The sequence below is a fragment of the Panthera onca genome, chromosome X (genome assembly GCF_046562875.1).
Source record: "Panthera onca isolate mPanOnc1 chromosome X, mPanOnc1 haplotype 2, whole genome shotgun sequence".
Taxonomy (NCBI): Eukaryota; Metazoa; Chordata; class Mammalia; order Carnivora; family Felidae; genus Panthera; species Panthera onca.
Window position 1 is genome coordinate 109,568,496 of NC_138357.1, and position 23,484 is coordinate 109,591,979.

The window sequence follows — 23,484 nt, forward strand, 5'->3', positions numbered from 1 at the left end:
GTGTGTGTGAGAGAGATCGCCTTGCCCTACCACACAAAATGTTGCACCAGGAATCCTTCCAGCTCCTCAAGTGCTCTAAAATGTTTTCCCCAACTTGAACGTGCATCAGAATCACTCAGAGGGCACAGTAAGACACAGATCACTGGGTCTCGAGCTCCGTTTCCCGATTCGGTGGGTGTGGTGCGCGGCTGAGAACTTTTATCCTTAACCAAGTCCCGAGTGATTATGATGCTGTCAGTGCTGCCAGACCACACTTCAAAAACCACTGCTCTAAAACATCACCCCTTTAGGATTTTGACCAGTCACGCTTTTCCCAGAGAACAGAGCAGTACATTATGCGACCGCTTGGGATCAGACTGGTAAGATGTTGGCTACCAGGCATTCCATTACCACTAAGTTTTTCACACGCCACGGTTTTGCGTGACTTATGGATCTGGACAGTGACACCATGTTCTCTTGACCATTTACCTCAAGTTCTAATTATTTACTATTTCAACTATCAGGCAAACACTTGTACCTACAATAGTTGGAAGATCTGAAGGATCTCGTCTCTAAAAAGAAAGATGGCTTGCGACGCCTGGGTGGCTGTCGGTCGGTTAAGCGTCCGACTACAGGTCAGGTCACGATCTCACGGCTCATGGGCTCTGTGCTGACAACTCGGAGCCTGCAGCCCGCTTCGGATTCTGTGTCTCCTCTCTCTGCTCCTCCCCTGCTCGTGCTCTGTCTCCCTCTCAAAAATAAACGTTAACAAAATTAAAATAAATAAAATAAAAAATAAAAATCAAAGACGGCTCAAATCCATCTGTCACTCTCTTTGAACTCCTGGTAGCTTTTACCTAACATCTGATTTTCACATGACAGTGGCCGTTCTCTAGTACCTTAGCGTCTACTAACTAAAGCACTCCAAACTTGACACAAAGGTGTCACTCGAGAGCAGGGCTTCTCTGCTGTGGAGGTGAGGACAACACCCAGGGATTAAATGTGCTGTGGGTTGATGCTGCAATGAACTTTAAGTGCTCTCAAAAACAACTTTATGCAGGGCAAATTCACGTCAGGGGAACCGGAGAATGCTAATAAAACAAATCCCTTATGAAGATAAAAGAAAAAAAAAAAAAAAGAACTTCAAGGACATGCTCATCAAAGGACTCACCAATCACCTCTTAAGTTCTCTGCTATATGACTTGCAAATTCGCAGGGCTCAACTAGTATGAGTATTTGCACTGAGTCACAAAATTCAAAGCAATCAAGCATTTTGCATTCCACTGTTACGTAAAAGGAATTAAGAAATGGGGAAATGAAAATAATCCACTGCTTTTGATGTTTATTAGGTTTACAAAAACTGTACATTTTTTTCCTTAAGAAAAAGCATTAACTTAGTACTGGTATCAAATAGACTAAACATCCATTAACAGGAAAATATTCTGATTTTTATTTTTGCACGTTATTCTCAAGTACACAATTACAATAATGTCACACATCCCTATATGATTTTCTTTTTATGTATTTTACTTTTTTTACAAAGTGTACAGAGGGAGGGACATACAATATTTAATAGGATATTTCTACAGAACAATAACTTATATTATGTCCTTGTAAAAATCTGTACCTCTTTAAAACATTTAACTGAAACATCCATTTTTTTTAGCTTTGCTAATCAAAATTGTTTTAAGAATTAAAACTAGGTTGTAACTAATGTCAGTACATAACAGTGACTACAAGTTCATTTTCTCTTTATACAGACAAATACATCTTATCATATTCACTTGACCAAACCCTTAAATACCTTTTAAAGGTTTCAATATTGTGCTTTAAAAAGAAAATAGCTGTGTATGATTCCAGACTATGTAAGAGAAATATAAAGTGTGTACAGTGTTGTGTTCTTTATCTTTCAGTTTATTTAAAAAAATATAGTTAAATGACCAATTCTTCATATTTTCTGTACTAATTTTACAGCATGTTTTAAAGTTAATAACTTTCCACTTTCACTTAAGTGTTTTCTTTTACATGACTTCTGGGAAAAAGAAATTAAGGGAGATTTTAAAGGTTCTCACAAAAAAACAGACAGAGCTTTCAAGAATAGTACTGCAGGGCAATGAATCACACAATTGTAAGTTACGCTTAAAAAAAAAAAAAAAAAAAAAGAATGTTTATGGGGCCAAGAGAGCACAGGAGCTCCCGCTGGGATAGGCCCATGCCTTGGCTTTAACTGGCATTCAGGTTGGAGTTCATACCAGCCTAAAGCACTTGATTTCCAAGTGGATGAAATCAATCTAGCACTTCAGAGGCTTGCCAAACACCAAATATTTAGATTTCTAACCCTATAAATAGAATTCTTGAATACAAGTATCAATGGCAAAGAGAAAGATGAAAGGTTAAACCCGAACAGCACAAAGGGGAAGGAGCACCATCATGAAGTGGCAAGGCAGCTATCAGGTGGGAAGCAAAGTCCTTACTAAATCTCCTACAGCGTGCCGGATACTCACATGCTGACATCCCATCTAAAGGACCCCAAAAACTGTTCTGCATTTTCCAAGATCCATCTTCGCATGATCCAATTCTAAGTAACTGACTTCAGTGTATGCGCTTCTGAACTGATTCAGAACTGTTTAAAAAATACCAACTCTCAAAGAAAAACAAAACCGTGAAAGACTTGGGGATGTTCCAAATAAGGCCTCAGATTTTCCTCACGCACTTAAACACACCTTTATCTTCTAACCAAAGCCAATTTGAGTGTTCAGGTTTTTAAAGTTTGCTAACTGTAACTAAGACGTAACAGAGCAGGCTGGACCTGCCAAGCGGAAGTCATCATTAGCACCCAATCTCTGGGACACGGAGCTGTGGCTTCCTTAATCCCCCTTCACTGGGTGACAGACACAGAGTTCCCTCAAGAGTTTCTCTGAGAGAACGGAGGGAGTTCTGCCTGGATGCTCATTAGCTTTTCAGAAAAATATAAAGGCATGGAGCTGAAGTTGTATGAAAACATTCTATCTAGAAACATCGTAACGTCTATTTTTCAATTACCAAAGATATTTAAAAGAAAATACCTTTAACTCTTTAAAAATACTAGTGTCCTTATTTTCCTTCTAATTCTTCACCTGAGTAGTCTCTCTGAAGAGCATGATTTACAAAATGCTCTCTCATGCATCCCTGCATCTTTCGTGTTATTGTAAATTTAATACTTTTCATTATAGATCTTAAACAACTACTACTGGGGTTGTGTGTATAAATATGTAAAATAAGCAATACACACAGATACATGTTCTCTATATATGTGCATATATATAATTCAGGGTACATTTACATATATAAAGTCGCAAAAGATCCTACAAGCCACGAATTACCTCAAGGAGATTCCAAAATGCAGTCCTCGATAATCTCATTTGTAACACACAACCATTCCGAGACAGAGCAGCACAGACGGAATAATCAAAATACAACATGATCAAGCCAAATTTGTCAAGGAAGTTTTCTAGAAGTCTGCTATGCTGACAAAAGATGTAAATACACCAAAGAAAGCCCCCCCCCCCCCCCCTGCAAAAAGTACAGCTTGTCTGCTCAACGAAATGAAAAGTAAAGACGAACCCAGCCACTGTTCTTTCCTCAGCAATGCCCGGGTGGCAAAAGCTCAAATGGAAACTTTCACTGTCATGTGGTCTGAGAAGAGCAAGCAAGACAAGTCAAGGACTTCCATGTTAGGATAATTAGACCTGACTGTAAAATCTCCCGTTTATGTTAATAGATGTCTCTGACAATTTTATTGTGAGAAATTCATGGGGAAAAAAAAAATGAGTCAACACGAATACTTTCAGAGTTACCAATCTAAAGTTACCTTAACTTTAAGTTAAATGGTCTTAGAAGAGTACCATCAAGGTAAGCAAGGTAAATATTTAAATAAATATAAAACTTGTAAGATAGAAAAATCCAGTATAGCATCAAGGATTACTTTATTAAAAGCAACTTATTTGTTGCTGCTTTCCCCCATTTATTAAACAAACTGAATAGAATTCAGAACACACTATTAAACAAAATGTAAAAAAAAAAACCAACAAAACTCAACTAGAAGCAATAATTCTATTTGTACACAGCATAAATCAATATACAGTATTGTATGTGAACGAGACTGACTGGCTTTAAAATGAGATTTCTGCTTCAAGGCCAACATCTCCATAAATGTCTGTAGAAGGACTATCAGGGCAGGCCAACCTCCTTATGATGTCGCATTATGTGCTGGTTCTTTTCTGAAGGTCGTCGGAACCCCTTCTTGCAGTACTCACAACGGTGAGGATAGTCTTTCGTATGAATGGAGATAACGTGCCGTTTAAAGCCCGAGGCGTCTGTAGTGCTATACTCACAGTACTCACACTGGTACACTTTCCTGCCACTGTGTGTCTTCATATGCTTTTTAAGCTCGTTCTGTTGCCTAAATCCCTTTCTACATCTCTTACACCGAAACGGAAGATCTTTTGTGTGAACTGAGAGAATATGGCGACTTAGAACAAATGGATCTGCAATCTTAAAGTCACAATGTCTACACTGGTGCATTTTTTTACCCTTGTGGGCAGCCACGTGTTTCTTGAGTTCAGAAGGCCTGTGAAAGCCTTTATCACACATGTCACACTTGTGGGGGTAGTCCTTCGTATGGACTGAAATTATGTGTCGTTTCAAGTCGCTCGAGTTCGAACTCTTGTGGTCACAGTGCAAACACTGGTGTGTTTTGCTTTCTTGGTGGATAAGAGCATGTTGCTGCACCTCTTTGGTATCTGAGAAAGTCAGAAGACAGATGTCACACTTGAATGGCATCTCTTTACTATGCTTAGTTTTTACATGCGTTTTCAAGTTAGAAGAGTCTGCAGACCTATATTCGCAGTACTGGCACTGGTACGGCTTCTCCCCAGTATGGATTCGCATGTGCTTCTTGAGCTCTGACGGGTGACGAAAACCTTTACCGCACTCCACGCAAATATGAGGAAAGTTCTTGCTGTGGACCGCCAAAAGGTGGCGATTCAGTAAGCCTTGTTCAGCTGTCTCGTATTCACAGAATTTACACTTGTGCATTTTGTTGGCTCCTTTCTCCTTATGCACCATTTTGTGAGTAAACAAAGCCCCAGCGTGAGAGAAATGCTTCCCACACTCATCGCATTCGATGGCCTTCTCGGCCTTGCTGGTCAGCTTGTGGCTCTCCAGGTGGTTGTGTAAACTTATCTTCTTGTTGGTAGTGTAATCACAGTCAGTACAGCGGTACTTCTTCTTGGTAAGGTGTTCGGGATGGTTTTTCATGTGCCTTTTCAAAAAACCTCTGGACTTAAATTTTTTCCCACAAATCATGCAGGGATAGACAGTCAAGGGATGTCCATCAGGGCCAATAATTATTGCTAAGAAAGGAAAAGAAAGGAACATGAGTGATCAAACCAAGTTCTGTTTTGGTTTCTTCAAGCATTCAAAGTGTGCGTTCTGAACATCATTAAGCAAGTGTTCCTACGTTAAGCTATTGGCTACTTAACATTCCTTCTGCCAGTTTTCAACGTAAGAGAGACAGCAACCTGGTCATAAAGAGAACCCTGGTCTGAAAACTTCATTCAGGCTGACTGTACCAACCTCAGTCCCTCCAGTTTGAAAAATCAATCAATAAATATGTGACTCCTACCAACTAACGACTGAAGCTATATCGCTCGGTAGAAAATTATTTTGAAAAATAAAGTGTCGTAATCACAATTCCTGCTTTGCCGATTCCAAAAAACGTAATTTTGTGTCAACTTACAGTAGAGCTTAAACCCACCTATGAGAAATTTCATATGCAAATTGCCATACACAAATAGACAGGAATAGGTCACATGAACTCGAGTACCCGTCCTCCTGCTCTATAAAGTATGCCTACTTTATGCTAACAGAATCAGATTCTTTGTAGTCATTGAGTTTTTAAAAGAGTTAATGCCTGCGACATATTTGAGGGATTTCTTCTCATTTCCACATAAAAATCACCCACGTTTTGAATTTTTTTCCCATCCATGTTCGATCCATTCCTTGTTTCTTTTTCTCCCAGGAAATCATTCATGAATATCACTGAATTCTTAAAATTATATTTTCAAATTCAGTACACAGAAGCTACAATGTGGTCTAGCAGCTAGAATGCCATCACAACACCTCCGTGGACACACGCTAGGGTTTCATCTGAGAGCTCGCAAAGCACGCTGCGCTGTGGAACTCATGTGCCCTCACCTGTTTGGTACTGCCTGGAATCAGGTCTTCTCCTTTTCTTTGGTTTTTGTTTAGCCAGTCTGCCGAGCCCAGCAGACTCATCTATGTGCAAGAGGGCACTTGCAGTGCCATTCCGGGTTTCAATTCCATCAGAATTATTACCTAACAATGCGCATTAAAAAACAAAATTATACAGTATTATAAATTATAAAAAATTAGGGATTCTTTATTAACTATAACAATGAAAAGTAAGCCATGATACTCATGAATGACAGAGAGTCCCCATTCTAGGTAATGGGTTGTATGACCACGTTCATTATAGTGAGACGGTAGGAAATGCCTAGCTTCCAGATCTAAAAAACACAGGTCAGCATTGTGCCCCATGGACTCCCCTGTCGTCTCCCCAAACTGCAAAGTCATGGGCCAGATACAATCAAGAGGAAAAGTTTCGGCTGGAAAGCCTGTGCACTTCTTGCAGTACTCCCTTCTACGTAATAAACACATGAAGGAAATTCCTGTTAGAAATAAAGACAAAAAGTAGACTTTATAATCTTCCTCTACTTGTGCTCAAATCAAATAACCCTTACAGGGCACTGGTATTTCGTATTTCGGAACCCTAGGACAACAGGCACCGTTTCCAGGCATGGAGTCATGTTCACGAGCCAACGGCGTCCAAGGAGCTGCTGAGCGACTTACCGTAAGCTGCCGCCCACGCTATTGGCATGAAGGTCTTGATTTCGTTGTCGTCCATCTGCTGCTCGTGCACGGCGGCGGCCGCCGCGGCAGCAGCGTCCTCCTCTCCCACGATCACTTCCATATAAACTTCATCAGCGATTTCAGCAACATCTGAATAGGAAGTGATATAAACCTTTGTGACCGTGTTTACAGAGATGGCAGGGGAGACGTCTGTACTCAGATTCGGTGAAGAGGCAGGTAGAAAGGCCCAAACGTTACACACCTAGAACACAGCTTCCACACAGTCGTGAGCGGTCAACAGATACTTGCTGAATGAACCCTCCTCCATTCCTTGGCTTTCACCCTAACCTGTTTTTAAAGCAACATTCGAAGTGTACGTAGAGTCGCTGATACTGCCCCTGGGATACGGCAGCATAATAATCTGTACAGTAACGCTACTCGTTTCCTTCAAATTCTGACCAGATTTAAAGAGGGCGCTACAGAAACAAAATTTTTCTCCCACAAAAAGGGCACCTACTTACTTAAATCTTCGTCTTCTTGCTGAGAGTCGTTGACAGTCATATAAACCATCTTTTCCCTTGGCACACGAATACTGCTATTCTGATCAAGTAATTCAACTCCGTGGTCATTCTCAGGTTCACTCTCCACAATGTCTACGGTGCCACCTATCAGGGAAGACGACAGCTCCGAGAATTTATCTGAAAACTTCATTTCCATCCGGGTGACTTACTACATTTTACAGACTTTTCTCCCCCTACATGGAAATCCTTGCTTAAAAGTTATCTTCCGAATAGGTTTCAAAGGTTCTCAATCCAGACCACCCAAAAGTCATCGGGTTGAAGCGGCTGATCGGGATGCAGGTTATGCTGAAACTTTCCTCTTACCTAAGTCATCCTCTCCAGGGTCGGCTTTAAAAATGTACACCTTGATGACTTCAGGGCAAGTGCCATCCACTTTACAAGGATCGATTTCCGACTCTGCATCCATGGTCATTCCAGAGGAACCATCGTGTTCTATTTTGCCAGCATCATCCACTGAAAACGCAGGGAATGCATTACAAATAACAATAGCAGATACTTAAATAAAACGTTACTGTTTTTAAAAGTCTTTTTTACGAATACAATCTCTAACATGAGTCATATGAAACTGGATAATTTTCCCTAGACAAGTAGACACGCGGGCACGGTGGGAAATGTGGCTGCCTGCTAAGCCAAAGCTGGGGTCACGGAGGGCCTTGTGCAACCAGGCAGAGGAGCTCAGAGACTTGACAGTGGTAGGCCAGAGGTTTCTCAATCGGGTCAGATGTCAGTATCTCTTAGGGAACTTAAAAACACAGGCCCCAGCCCAGAGGCACTACAGAATCAGAATCTAGGGGTGAAGCCAGGTATGTGGGCAGATTTAGAGATTCTGATCAGAGACTTTTAAGCAGAGCAGCGACAAGGGCACAGCACCATTTTTGCTACACCGCGCTGGCCTTTAGAAAAGTGGATGCAAAGGGATCAAGACAAAGCAAGGATACCACTTGTGAGTCTATAGCAATAAGGCAGGCAAAGGATGACGAGGCCTCGAATCAGGACAGAAGCAGATGGGGAAGAGGGCTGGACATGAGCCCTGTCTCAGAACTGAAACGGCAGGACTTAAGACCCAAAACTGAACATGACAGAGGAGCCAAGGATAACTATGGGGTTTCTGATTTAGGTGACTGAGTGACTGGAGGAGGAAACGTCAAGAAGGACCTCTCTTCCTGCATGATTAATTAATTTAAGGTCCGGGAGGTAACATCCCTAAAAGCTCTCAGAGCTGGTGCCTGCCCCTATCCTTTTACATTCCCAGCACCCTCTGCTTGTTTCTCGCAGAGTATGCAGTTCACTGTATTCACTCTCAGGGATCTTCCCCCATCCCTCCGACTGACAGAGCGGAACCTGCCATTTCATTATTCAGTCTTTCAGGACCGAGTCTGGTGATGGTGGATGCTCAGAATACTGATGAACCAATGATTCAGTCGACGAGATGTGTGAGGTCAGTTGCTGAATATTGGGAGTCTGAAAGGCTGAAGGCTGACACAGATTTGGAGCCACCAAGTCCGTGTCAACTAGCCCTGAGATCACACGGTGAGGACCTGCAGTGTGAGCGGAGAGGGGCAAGGATATCCTGAGGAACATCACGGTTTAAGGGAGGGACCAGAAGAGTTCACAAAGGAATCCGAGAAGGGAAAGCCGGAGAGGTTGGTGGAAGATCACAAAGGAAGCTAGGGAGTTATAAATTCCAAGAAGCCTAGTGAGGCCCATGGCAATAACGCAGCGTGCGCACGACTGAAGGAGGAAGGTCTGTACTGACCACAGCAACCCGGAAGTCACTCCTGCTCCCGGTGAAAAACAGTGTAGTGAAGGCTAGATGGGGTCAGATTAAAGTGGAAGGTGTGCATTTCTTCAAGAAGTCTCATTCTAAAACGGAGAACAAAGGGGCACTAACTAGAATGGGTTTCAGGGTCGAGGACTTTTCTGTTTAATTAATAAAAATACCCAAGCATATTCAGTCTGTGGGAGCAAGTACAAGAAGCTGAAGCCAGAGGACACGGCAAAACTTGTGGATCAAGATCTTAGAGGAAAAAGGGAAGATGAAACTGGAGGCAAAGATGAAGAAATTTCCCTTAGACTGGGGGAGCAACATGTTATCCTCTTGAAACTCGAGGCGGTAAACATGGATGCAAACGGTACGTTTGGGGGAAGGTACGTTAAGAGGGAAGGCTGTAGTGTCGGAAGCTGGAGGAGTTCAAGGCTGATGGCTCCAACTGTGGATATGAAACTGCAGGCAAGGGCTGCAGTTATCAGTGAGAAGATGGCAGACTGGGTGAAGAGCTTAGTAAGTTTGAGAAAATGAGCTGATCCGGGACAAGCTTCACAATATGAAGGTTCAAAGAGATCAGCTGGTTAAGCTCTTCGTGGTTTAAAAAAATAAAGAGGGGCACCTGGGTGCCTCAGTCGGTTAAACATCTGACTCTTGATTTTGGCTCAGGTCATGATGTCACTGTCCTGAGATGGAACCCTGAGCAGGGCTCTGCACTGGGCATGGGGCCTGCTTAGGATCCTCTCTCTCTGCCCACCACTCTCTAAAAACAAAAACAAAAGACAGCAACAAAAAAACTCCCAAAACCAAAACCACAAAAACAAAGAAAGGTTCCCTGAACTCTGCACATAACTACCTAAATTCCAGTATCTTGACTATGCTTTATAAAAATGGTTTGGAGGGAGAAAGATTTGGCATTAAGACCTTATTTCTGGCCTGGTATGTATTTACCCTTTTTCAAAGCTAAATATTTTTATGACATACCCAGCTGACTGAGCCAAGGCTATTTTCTTAAAGGGAGCTTTAGAATTTCAAACTGAGGTAGCATTAGAAGGATGAAGATCTCACCAAACTCATAGGAGAGTCCTGAGTAAATCTGTTACATCTTCAGAGAAATCATCTCTGAACCCTTTGATGCTGTTAACGAAGCTTGCCCTTCGTGTGTCAAAACTGATTTTAACAGGTACTGGAAAATCAAATGTCCTTGTGTTTACAAAAAACAAGGTCAGGCTGTTTTGCACAGGTTAGTTTGTTGGTATTCACAAGATAAGATGTTTGATGACTGAGAAATCTAATCATTTTGGAACTTGCAAAATGTCATGTATTTAATTTACCTATAATCCGGAGTAAAAGACCTTTCTGTTTGCTTTCATAAATGTGTGGGAAAACACATTTGAAATATACAGGCTCACCTGAGCCAAGCAAAGCTATTCTATTATCAAACAAAAGCAGAATTCACCTTCAGATTTTCACCTTGAGAATCTATCCCACTAACTCAACTTAGGAAATTATTCTGAATATGAAATATTACAGAAGTGATTTGTTAAAAATAAAAAAAAAAAAAAAAGGCCCACGTCGATGGTTCTGTTAACTACTCAAACTTTCCCTGTGATTTTAGAGCTACCATTAAAAATGCATTTCTAAAACCAGACAAAGGTGCCTTTGATAAAACTGAGTCATCATACGTATGATTTCTGCCTAAGTGCCTTCTTCTAATGTGGTAATGAAGGACTAGAGCTTTGGTACTAGGCCAAAAGAGAAGAGCATAATTTCTGGAAATTAAGACTACTTCTAATAATAACTACCATTGGCATGACATTTTGCTATTTCCTCATCATTTGTATGTACTGTTATTTTGATTCTTACCTTTTCCAGATAGAGAAAAAAAGACTCGGAGATGGCATGTGACTTGCCCAAAGTCAGTGAGCTAATGAGTGAGGGATGAGAGAAGAGGCGCCTATCTTTAGAACCCGGACCTTCATTTTCATCTTCTGATTCTTTTAAGACATGTATGTTTACTATATAAAATTTAGAATTACAACAAAACAAAATGCCAATAGTCCCACCAACCAGTTCCCATCACTATGTTAGTAGATTTTCTTGGCAGTTTTTCTAGTTTTGTTAAAGCAAAATTGGCATCACAGTTTCCTCAAGCCTTACATAAGAATAATCTTTACATCTCATCCGACATTTTAAACTTCAAAACTGAGAAACATGTGACTTATCGACAATCTCATTAGTAACAACAAAACTATAGCAAAATGTAGGCAGTATTTTATACTGCCTCAAAGGAGCGTCAGTAAAATCTCTCAGAGACCGAAAATCGAGGATGTTTATGTGCAATGTTAATAAATAGTATGGTGTCTAAAAACACAGTTCGTTAAGATTTCAGAAACCCAGTACTTTCTGGAAAAGAAAAATTACTGGGGTGGGCGGGGGAGTACACTACTTCAAGTCAACTGTTAAACGAATGTTGATCTAATTAAAAAAAATCCCCCAAACTAAACTGATAAACAATCTACATAGCAAGGAAGGATGGTGGTTGTGACGGAGAACGGGAACATTTATGGACCCTGGACCTCATGGCAAGCATGATGATAGGCCCTTAAAATGTCCCATTTACTCCTCACAAAAACCTTACGAAATAGGTAATACTGCTTTGTCATTCTCACCTAAGTTTCTAGACAAATTTCATTACGATATTTGCCAAAATAGAAAAACTTGTGATACTGGATTGCAGCGGAATTGCATTTTGTACAAATGAACATAAGAAAAAAAGATCTCTTCACCATTTGATCTCTCTCTTCCTACGTTTCCTACCAAATACCCCTAGACACAGCCCTTAGTCAGCTTCCCTAAAATGAAGATCCAGTCCCCTTACTCTCTAGCCTACAATGGCACCCCATTTCCTACCAAATAAATTACAAACTGCACAGTCTAGCCACTGACCTCTGAGCAAAGCAAAGTGCCTTCTGCCTTCAGTCTCATCTCCCCCAGGAGCCCCGAGACAACCTCAAGTGCCCTGAACTTAGACAATACGTTATTTTTCTATTTCCATTCCTTTATGCTTCTTGTTCTGTGCTATATATATAATTTCTTGTAGAAATTATACAGCTTACTATTTAAGAAAAGTATTTTTAAAATACAAAAGGAAATAGGGGCGTCTAGCTGGCTCAGTTGGAAGAGCATGTGACTCGTGATCTTGGGGTTCTGAGTTCAAGCCCCACGCTGGGTGTAGAGATTACTTAAAAATACAACCTTAAAAGGAAATAAAAATGTGACCAAATCCCACCACCTAGTGGGGCACCTGGGTGGATCACGTCAGTTAAGTGCCCTACTCTTGATCTCAGCTCAGGTCTTCATCTCAGGGTAGTAAGGTTGGGCTCTGCGCTGGGTGTGGAGCCTACTTAAAAAAAAAAAAAAAAAATCCTACCACCTAGTATTATCAATTTACAGATCATTCTTTAGACATTTCCCTATGCATATTTATAAATAAAAGGAAGAGCGAACGGATATTTTAATGAAAATTGGATACTGTAATATGCCCTTTTTTATTAAATTTTGGAGAGAGCGCGCACAGGACCAAGTGGAGGAGAGGGGCAGAGGGGGGTGGGGGAGGGAGGGAGGGAGGGAGGGGGAGAGAGAGAGAGAGAGAGAGAGAGAGAGAGAGAGAGAGAGAGAATATCCCAAGCAGGCTCCATGCTCAGAGCAGACCCCCACATGGGGCTCAATCTCACGACCCTGGGATCATGACCCCAGTCGAAATCAAGAGTCGGAGGTTCGAGGGACTAAGCCACCCAGGCGCCCTTTTAACGTGGCATTTTTAAATAAAAATTATTACAATTTACTTGAAATCAACACCAAGACAAATCTAATTCCACGGTCTATCCATTCCCTTGCTCTCCCATCCCTTGCCCTACCCCTTCCTTTCATTTCATCATAGTGGCTTGGCAGAACCACAATCTAGCCTAATTGCAATTTTCCTCTACGCCTCTCCACCAGCACCTATGCAGCTAAATCTGACCAGAAACACACATGCACTCTCCCATGCATGCACGCACTCTGGTTTCACTTTAAATTCATGACCCTGAACCTGAAGCAAACCTCTCCTGCTACCTTCCCTCCTGTTTTCTAAGTCTGTCTCCTCAAATCTCTAATTTCACCTCCCCATTCTCGCTCTCAGTTCATCTTCTTACTTCACTGAGAACTGAAACAACTGGAAGATCCACTAACAGATCTACCCACCTACCCGGAACTAAACCCGGCATGTTCCCATAGACAACTCACCTGTATTCCCAGCTAAAGCCTGCCCCCCTCTCCCCCACACCTTCTGCTGGATCACTTTTATCAGCATATAAACAAACTATTCTTTGTCCCCCTTTAAAGCAAAAACTCTGGATCCCATTTCTCTAATTCTTGTTATTCCATATCCTCTAAACTCACTTCAGCCGGGACCATGACTTGACCAGAAGTGTTCATCAAGGTCACCCGTTCTCTGCATTCATTTGACTCTACTTCACTTTCCTCACTTGGCTTCTAGGACACAAGCTCTCTGGTTTCCTCCTCCTTCACTGGCCATACCTCCTCAATCCTTTTCAGGGGCTTCCTCTTGGCCTCTTAATGTCGTAAACCTCAGGACTCAGTCTTGGGTCTTGGTTTATTTACAATCACTCCTTTGGCAATGTCACTGTTTTATAGCTTAAATTTCACCTATATGCCAACAACTCCCAATTTTGCATCTCCACTCTAGTCCTAACTCCCAAACTCAGATTTGTACGTGTCAAGTCTCTGCTCAAATGTCACCTTCTTAGCAAACCCTGGCCACATTTGCAACCCCAAATCCTCCTTATACTCTTTTCTTCTCCCATTAAGGTATCACTTATACCATATCACTTATTTATGTCAGTGTACCTCTGCTAGAATATAATCTCCAGGAGGGGAAGGCACGGACATCTGTTTCGTTCATTGATGTATCCCAAGTGCCTACAATACAGTCTGACATACAGTACAGATACAACATTCATTTCTTAAATATATGAATGCTGATCTTCGAGTAAATGTTTTGCCATTATACGAGTTCTTAACCTTCTAAAGATAATATACTACAAAAACATTTAGAGTCATATTTTGCTTATAATACATGAATCAATTTTAAAGCCAGTATCTGCTGTCATCCTACTATGAAAGATGTGGAAATTAACACACTGACATACCTCCACTTCCCAAATATTTTATAGCTTGGTACTAAGTGAATGCCAATACTCACTACCAATCCTTTTATCAGTTTCTCCATTCTACGGTTCTAGTGACTGACCCTTCAGTTTGCTAGATTCATTACCAAATAGGGTGGGCTGTCAAGAAGGGCTAATGGATACTACAGTTCCTGAGTTCTTGAATACATGAAAATGTCAGTCCGTGGCCTTTACTTGAAGAACAAATTGGCTGGCTATAAAATTCTTAAGTTACATTTTCTCAGAACTTTGTAGAGTTGTTCCACTGTCATCACACACTGAGTACTTCTGTGTGCATGTCATTATACTCTTTATCCTTAAAGTTCACTAAACGTCACTACTGATTATGACTTGCTAGTTTTATCATTCTGTTAATTCCTTGAAACAAGAAAGATCTGATCTTTATTTTAGGAAAATTCGCTAAAAGATTCTAATCTTTATGTTAGGAAAATTTCTTCCATTGTAAATATTTTTGTATTTCACTGGTTGTTCCCTTCTTTCAGAATTTCACTTGTGTCTGGCTCCTTTACCCGTCTCCCGTATCTAGCCATCTTCTCCACATTTTTGTATCCTTTTTTTCCTTAACCATTTCATTATTGTGATTTCCTAAAGCTGGGTCCTCTGCCCATGCTTATTTACTGAGATATATTTATTCTTATAGTTGCTTCTATGGTGGCTTTTATCTTGATCATATTTTTATTTTTCTCTTTAACTTCTTTCTGATTAGTTTACTTTCTATCTGCCTCATACTGTCTTGTAATATATTCTTTGAACTTCTGCATCACTTCTTTGACTTTTAAAAAAGAGAACATGTTTTTTGTAATTTCATTGAGCCTATACAGACCAGTGCTAACCAATAAAACGTTCTGCGATGATGGAAATGTTCTACATCCATATGTGCACTAGCCACATGTGATTATTGAGCACTTGAAATGTGGTTGGTGCAACTTAGGAACTGTATACTTAATTTTATTTAATTTTCACTTAATTAAACTTAATGAGCCACATGTGGCTAATGACTACCATATTGGAACACACAGGTTCAGACAGATGTTGGGGTATACACTTTCTGTGTTTGAAATTTCAGAGATTCTTCTTGCAATATATTAAATAGAAGTATTTCAGAGAGCTGAAGAACATGATTCTTTAGATTCAAAGGGCTCACCATGCATGAAAACATAATGCATGAAAAAGACCTACACCAAACTAAGCACAACTGTGTGGTATTTCATACCAGTAGGGATAAAGAGAAGGTCTTTAAAGCTTTCAGAAGAAAAAGAAACACCGACAAAAGAATGAGAGTCAAAATGGCATCAGGCTCCTAAACTGTAACACTGGATGCTAGGTGACAGTGAAACATGGCATCACACGATCTCGGGGAAAATTCTTTTTAACCTAGAAGTCTGTACCTAACCAAATGATCAGTCAAGTATAAGGTAGAATAAAACTTTTTTTAGTATACAATCTATACTCCTTAAGAAGTTATTTCAATATGTGGTCTATTACAATAAGAGAGTAAGTCAAGAACAAAGGTGGCATGGGGATCCAGAAAACAGTGGATTAATCTCAGGAAATGAGAAGGACATTTTCAGAAAAACGTCTGCATGACATTAAGCCTAGAAAGCAACTACTTCAGAATGGAGCTGAACGAGAAAAAGCTTCGAGAGGAAAATCACTGGGAGAAGGAGGACTCAAAGAAAAAAAACCTAAGAGGATGGAGAAGTAGGTCAAACTTAAGGATATATTTCTTAGAAGGCACAAACAATTCAGAAGGAAATCCCACGCTAGAGGACAGAATCAGTCTCTAAGACAGTCTAATTAAGTTTGAAACCTATAAACCTATGGACCAGTACCCACAGGGAAGACAAGGATTCAGTCACAAAATCCCAGCCTTCCAGAACTAGAAGCTACCTGTAAATCTTGGAACAGGTTAATGTGAAAGAAAAATAAAGACAATTTCACTTCCTAAATAATTTACTTCAAGGGACAGACAGTCTGAATACACAAATCTTTTCCCAAGTTTTAACAGGATCCCCAGGCGTGAATGTTAGGATTAACATCAAGGAGGGAAATCGGGCCTTTTAAGAAGAGCTGCAGTCAGTATTGCTGTGGAAGAAAGAAGGAATTTGGTTCTCTGAATCAAAAGCCTGTTCTAACTTACTCTGACAAGTCCAACAGTCTTACTACTTAATCACTTCAATTGTTAAACCTCTAAACCCAAAATCCAATCAAAAGAAAAAATTACAGAATAAAAGCTTGATACCATTCAACGAGTCCTAAGACTGCCTGTGTGGGCGGGTAGCTACTTAATTGGTAAAGATATCACAGATGGGCAGTTCCTCTTAAAAGGATACTTGAGCTCATAAGCAACCGTTAGGTCCCAGACACTGTGGTGAGTGGTGTCCCTCTCTTTTATCATGAGATCAATCACAACAGCCTGATGACAGGTGTTTTGTCCACCTTACGGATGGGAAACGAGAGCCCCTAAAAAACTAAGTAACTTGCAGGAAGCATTCTGCTGAGTAAGCAAATGTTCTTGTAGGTAAATACACTTAGAAGTTCACTTTTGGACCTCCCTTTCTTAGCTTCCTCCTCAGGAACCCTTTCTGGGGTTAAAATCCCATCTTATTTTTGTTATATAGCCTATAAAAGATTTCAGAGAATTAGTTACAGTCTGATCTCCTTTTTAATTCTTGAAACTTTCCTGGACAGGTTCAAAGGTTTAATGAAATTAGCCTTAATCTGTAGAAAGGGAATTAAAGGATCAGAGCCATTCAAGCGCCCGTCTTAAGTCACAGTGATCTCTAGCATGGTGTTGGAGATAGAACTAATGAAAAATATTTGCCAAAGTGCACTACTAAAATGGCACTAACTAAACCTAGTTAACCAAGAACTGGCTTCTTAATTCCATAAATTCAGGGGGGGAAAGAAAGGAATGACTATTACAATCCCACCCCGTGCCTGCCTGCCTTTGCCCAGGAATTCCCTGATGAGACAACAGGAAGGTCTCAAGTAAAGCCAGTCCTGAGTGAGTCCTGCCACCCTGGTTGATGCCACCAACGGGAGAGACTCTGTGTGGACAACAATGACCAGAGTTACTGACAGGCAGGCTCCATGCTGGGTGCCCGGTACATGGGATCTCTGATCAGCCCACAGGTCAGGTAGTAGGACTGCCATCTTACAAATAAAAAAAACCAAGGCCAAAGAGAAGTCCGTAATTTGCTCAAATTCCTACAGCTAGCGAGCAGCAGGGCTGGTGTCCATATGGAAGGATGGCTGGCTCTAAGCTGCAGGCACTGATTCCACTGCTTCTGAAGCACTGAAGAGCTTCTGGAAGATCCTCAAACGAAAGGCACGTTCTCTCTCTCCCTCTCTCCGCCTCTCTCTCTTCCCTCCCCAACCCCCATCATCCCACAAAGTAACCACAGATCTGTTCAAAGGGCAAGCTATTGGACAATTTTGTCTAGGCTGCAAGCAGATAAACAATAAATAGGAGTCAGGAGGCCAATCTGAAGCTCCAATTGCTTCTAAGGCTTTCAAGATACAGACTTTTCACCCAATGTGATTTTTGGTGGGGAGAGGGGAAGACAATATATTTGCCTTACTTGAGGGCTTTACAACTGATACAAATCTAACTGACATCCAGACTGAACAATAAACTGAAAACTCTTTAATTCCTTAATTTTGGTGATTTCTAAGTAAGTTTCAGAGTACCCACAGTAAAGACTATAGTTTTAGATGGATTAATAGCAATCTTTTTTTAATTTTATCAAAACAAGCTTAAAGCTTATTCAATATGTCTTCTTTATTTTTTTTTTAAGAAACATTTCTTTTTTTAATTTTTTTTTTTAACATTTATTTATTTTTGAGACAGAGAGAGAGCATGAACGGGGGAGGGTCAGAGAGAGGGAGACACAGAATCTGAAACAGGCTCCAGGCTCTGAGCTGTCAGCCCAGAGCCCGACGCGGGGCTTGAACTCCCGGACCGTGAGATCATGACCTGAGCCGAAGTCGGCCGCTTAACCGACTGAGCCACCCAGGCGCCTCTCAATATGTCTTCTTTAAATAAAACTTTTCTCACATTTCAGAAACATTCCCAGGAAGGTATGTATTTTTTTAAAATTCTAAAATATTATTCTGTGGCTTACCAAATGGTTTGAGAAACAAAAAAATGACAGAGTGCATATATAAAAATAATGGTAAGATACATAAACGTCCAGCCATCAGCCCACAGAACAAAGGAATAAACGACTATTTTACCGTCTCCTATGCTAATAGCCCTGAGAATCAGTAAATAAACCATCAGATTGCACTAATTCTCAGAGTTTGTGCATTAAACACGGAAGTTTGGATTTATTTCTTCACTCATTCCCGGAATCACTTTTTACTGGAAGTCCACCACGACCAAAAGTTGTACTTAAGTAGGAGCTAACATCAGACCAACTGGTCAAAACACCTAAACTAGGAGGTCAGGGGCACCAAAGGGACATCGATATGTAGCAGCCGGACAGATCTCCAACATGTCCACACATGCTCCTCCTCTGGTAATTGTTTTGCCATCTGCCTAGCTGCACAAGCCAGAAACCAGAGAGTGAGCTTTGAACACTCCCTCTTCCTCAAGCCTACATTTAGTCCAAATTCTACTCCCTAAATATGTCATGAACCAGTTTCTGCCAAAATCTATTGAGAGAACCTTATTTCAAAGTATTGTCACTGGTTTCTTACCTGAACTACTATCATCTCCCGTGGTGCAGTTTTTGTTTCTGATTTTACTCCTGTCTGCTTGCTGTCAACAATGCCAAGAGGATGATCTCTCTAAACAATCCACCTAACCATGTTGTTATTAATCTGCTTACAACCTTTTAACAGCTCCCCACATCAAAAAGGTAAAGCAGGCTTCTTAGTGCATTCAAAGGCCTTTATTTTGGGCCCTGCCTATTTTGCCAATCTTATTTCTCTCCATTTCCTACATTCTCTTTGCCAAAGTTGTCATTTGCACTCCAAAGAGTCTCTGAACACTCCAAGATCTTTCACATCTCCTTGCCTTTAAATATGCCCTCCTCCCTCCTCTGTGACATCCCTCCCTTAGTCACCCATTCATCCTTCAAAATGAGTTCACCTCAAATTATTTTTTAAAGATGTGATCATGACATTGTTTCATTTGCTTAAAAAACCCTTGTCTTTCAGATACATATACTGAAATACCTATGAATGGAATGGCGTGTGGAATTTGCTTCAGAACAAGATGGGAGGGAAGGAAATGCACAGGATTGGAGATGAAATATGTTGACTTATGTCTTCAACCAAGCTTTCACAGAACTTTGGTTATACACCATTATTATGGTTTATTATTATAAATAATGCTTTCATAGGGATGCCTGGGTGGCTCAGTCGGTTGAGCGGCTGACTTCAGCTCAGGTCATGATCTCGTGGTTCATGGGTTCGAGCCCCACGTCAGGCTCTGTGCTGACAGCTCAGGGCCTGGAGCCTGCTTCGAATTCTGTGTCTCCCTCTCTCTCTGCCACCACCACCCCCCCCGCCCCCGCCCCTAACACTCTAACATGAATAAACGTTTAAAAAAATAAATAAACAATGCTTTCATAGCATGTAGCTCACTCATCTACCAAAAATTCCCCCACTATCTTCTTCCCTTAGTGCTTCCAAAATATTTTGTACATTCAGTTGTGCATCTTTTCACAATCAACAGTAATGATCTGTTTCTGTTTGTCTTCCCTCCAGGACTGGACTCTAAATAGCCAGAGGCTTTCACTGCTTATCTCTAACAGCTACCAAGGTTCCTAGCTTATCGTGGCTGGTCAATAAATGTTTTTGAATGAATGAAGGCACAAGGAAAGTAAACATGGACAAGAGTAAAAATAATAGCTTATGCATGATTCCTTTTCCTCATTTAAACAAAGTTGAAAGAAAAGTAACATTTAGGTAGAAAACCAATGGAAGAGGGTTTGGAGGCTGTCTGCATGGTTTCTACCATGAGTTAACTAATAAACTGAGCCCTCTTGGGGCTCCTGGGTGGCTCAGTTGGTTGAGCGTCCAACTTCGGCTCAGGTCATGATCTCGCGGTTTGTGGGTTCGAGCCCCACGTTGGGCTCTGTGCTGACAGCTCAGAGCCTGGAGCTTGCTTCAGATTCTGTGTCTCCCTCTCCCTGCCCCTGCCCCCCACTCACACTCTGTCTCTCTCTCCTTCAAAAATAAATAAACATTTAAAAAAAATTTTTAATATAAAAAAAAGAAACTGGGCCCCCTAAATTATTGCTGAAATTGGGTATTCAATAATAAATTTTAACAATCACTGAATTCTGTTTGCCTCTTCCATCCACCAGTAAGCACTATTTAAGCCAAACGCTACCGCTCTGTATTAATACCTTTATATACAGACATATATAAATACACACACATACAAACATGAAGGAAGGCAATATGAGAGTGAAGGGTAGATAGACACTTTGAATAAAACACACTTGATTTCAAATCCTCCACCTAATGCCAGCTGGATGTGTAACTTTGGTCAAGTTACTGGAACTGTTCCTATTACCCAATCTGTAAAAAACAGTGATAATACCAACATTATAAGGCTGTGTGTAAAGAAAATAATATATACTAAGTACTGACACACAGATACTATCTATTGAAGGTTTACTATCACCTATTTTTATTGTTACCAACTTGTTAACAAATCTCCAACTAAATAATCTCTCTTGAACTAAAAAAGCTTAAATTAAAAAATATTTTTTTAAGTCGTCCAAATTGGCTTCATAACAATCAAACCGCAAATACAGTCATAAATATTCTCCCCCTGAAAAGTGAGCTTTATTAACAACAAACCTCACCAAACGAACTTAATTCCATCTTGTGACAGAAATGCAAATTGACTCCAGGGTCATTAGAAAATAGGTCTGATGGGCTTGAAAGCATTTTGCACACATTAGCACCTGAGCTCTTTCCTTGCAATACTAATCCAAATGCACGTCATTACACATATGCCACCAGACCAAAAGAGTTTAATAAGCATTAGTTAAGAACTAACCAATCTAATGACGTATTAACATTCAGCGTTTATACAAGCAGTTGCATATTGTAGAAAATAGTATTCTGAATACAACTTTATCTTAGTGAAAACATCTTTGGCCTTGAGAACATAAAAACAACTAAACTGGAGAGAACACAGCTATATATATTACTACTCCACACTCAGTGTCATCAAATACTTTTATTAAAGTTACGGCCTGCACAAAGTAAAATTTCCAATTTTATAATCAACATGTTAAAAGCGATGACATACTTTCATTTAACCAAACTAGTTTAAAGGGTTCTAGGCTTAAATTATTTGCTCGAGTTTTCTTAGTTTAGCTATTTTTAAACTGCTTAAAATAACTGAAAGTATGCATTTTATTAAAATGTACACGAGAAAAGAAGCATCATATAGGTTTACATTAGAAAATAAACTCTCTGGCCAACCGTCCAGTTTTTGGCAGGAAGGATCCGATGCTCCAGAGGCGTATTAGTTGTTTCCTTTGAAGTTACTATAAAAGACAGACAGACCCCAAGTACCCTTGTTTTCCATAAGAACACATAATGTCGCCATCACTTATTAATTTTGTTACACCTTTTATGACCGAATTAAGCATTTTTGCCTGAGCTTTAAAATTTAGACTTTAATATTTAGGGTAGTAAATTGTGCAAATTCACTACCCACTCTGACAACATGGAACTAACATAAGGGTAAACATACAGATCAATGAAACAGAGTTAAGAGTCCAAAAATTAATCCCTCACATTTACAATTATTTTTCAATAAGAGGGCCGGAAACATTCCATGGGGAAAGAACGGTCTTTTCAGCAAATGGTGCTGGGACAACTGAATATCCATATGCCAGAGAATGAAGTTAGCTCCTTATCTACCTCACACCATCAACCAAAATAAACTCAAAATGGACCTAAGGCCTAAAGATAAGAACCAAAGCTATAAAACTTTCTTAAAAGGAGACACAGGTGTAAATCTTCATAACCTTGGATTAGGCAACAGTTTCTTAAATATGACACCAAAAGCTTAAGCAACAAATAATATATATAATCGGACTTCATCAAAATGTAAGACTTTTGTTCATCCAAGGACACTATCGAGAAAGTGGAGGCTATTGGCAGAATGGGAGAAAACATTTGTAAATGATAGATCTTGTAAGAGATTTGTATCTAGAATATATAAAGAATTCTTTCAACTCAATAGTAAAAAGGCAACTCAATTTAAAAATGGGCAAGGCATCAGGGCACCTGGGTGGCTCCATTAAGTGTCTGACTTCGGCTCAGGTCATGATCTCACGGTTCCTGAGTTCGGGCTCCGCGTCAGGCTCTGTGCTGACAGCTCGGGGCCTGAAGCCTGCTTCAGATTCTGTGTCTCCATCTCTCTGCCCCTCCCTGGCTCATGCTCTCTCTCTCTCAAAAATAAATAAACATTAAAAAACTTTTTTTTTTTAAATGGGCAAGGTGGACATTTCTCCAAAGAACACGTACAAATGGCTAACAAGACCATGAAAAACTGCTCGACATCATTAGCCATCAGGAAAATGTAAATCAAAACTACAACAGGATATTGCTTCACATCCACAATGATGGCTATGATTTAAAAAAAAAAAAAAAAGACACTATTAACAAGTGCTACAAAGGGTGTGGAGACACTGGAACCCTCATACACTGCTGGTGGAAAAAAAAAAGTGCAGCCACTTCGGAAAACAGTCTGGCAGTTCCCTAAAAGGTTAAACATAAGAGTTACCATACGATCCAGGAATTCCACTCTTATATATATATATATACACACCCAAGAGAAATGAAAACATATGTCCACAAAAGTTTGTATGCAAATGTTAATATTACAGATAAAACAGCCGAAAAAGTAGAAACTTACAAATGGACTAAAACTTACACCCAGACAATGGAGTATTCTTCAGTTATAAGAAGGAATGAAGCACTGACACGTGCCACAACATGAACGTTGGAAACA

General features: G+C 40.3%; 1 protein-coding gene across 10 annotated transcripts in view; it reads right to left on the reverse strand.

Annotated features, from left to right (window-relative positions):
• Window positions 1-1,304: 1,304 nt before the first annotated feature.
• ZFX (zinc finger protein X-linked) overlaps window positions 1,305-23,484 on the reverse strand; it is a 55,142-nt gene continuing 32,962 nt past the window's right edge. For 9 of the 10 annotated variants that reach the window (XM_081792821.1, XM_081792816.1, XM_081792820.1 and 6 more), the window contains 5 exons: window positions 7,776-7,925; window positions 7,413-7,556; window positions 6,892-7,041; window positions 6,217-6,357; window positions 1,305-5,372 (listed from right to left, as the gene is read on the reverse strand). In XM_081792821.1, coding sequence (XP_081648947.1) covers window positions 4,189-5,372; window positions 6,217-6,357; window positions 6,892-7,041; window positions 7,413-7,556; window positions 7,776-7,925 — 1,769 coding nt within the window. In that variant the 3' untranslated portion in view covers window positions 1,305-4,188. The remainder of the gene's footprint in view (window positions 5,373-6,216; window positions 6,358-6,891; window positions 7,042-7,412; window positions 7,557-7,775; window positions 7,926-23,484) is intronic. The other variant, XM_081792823.1, reaches the window with a different exon arrangement.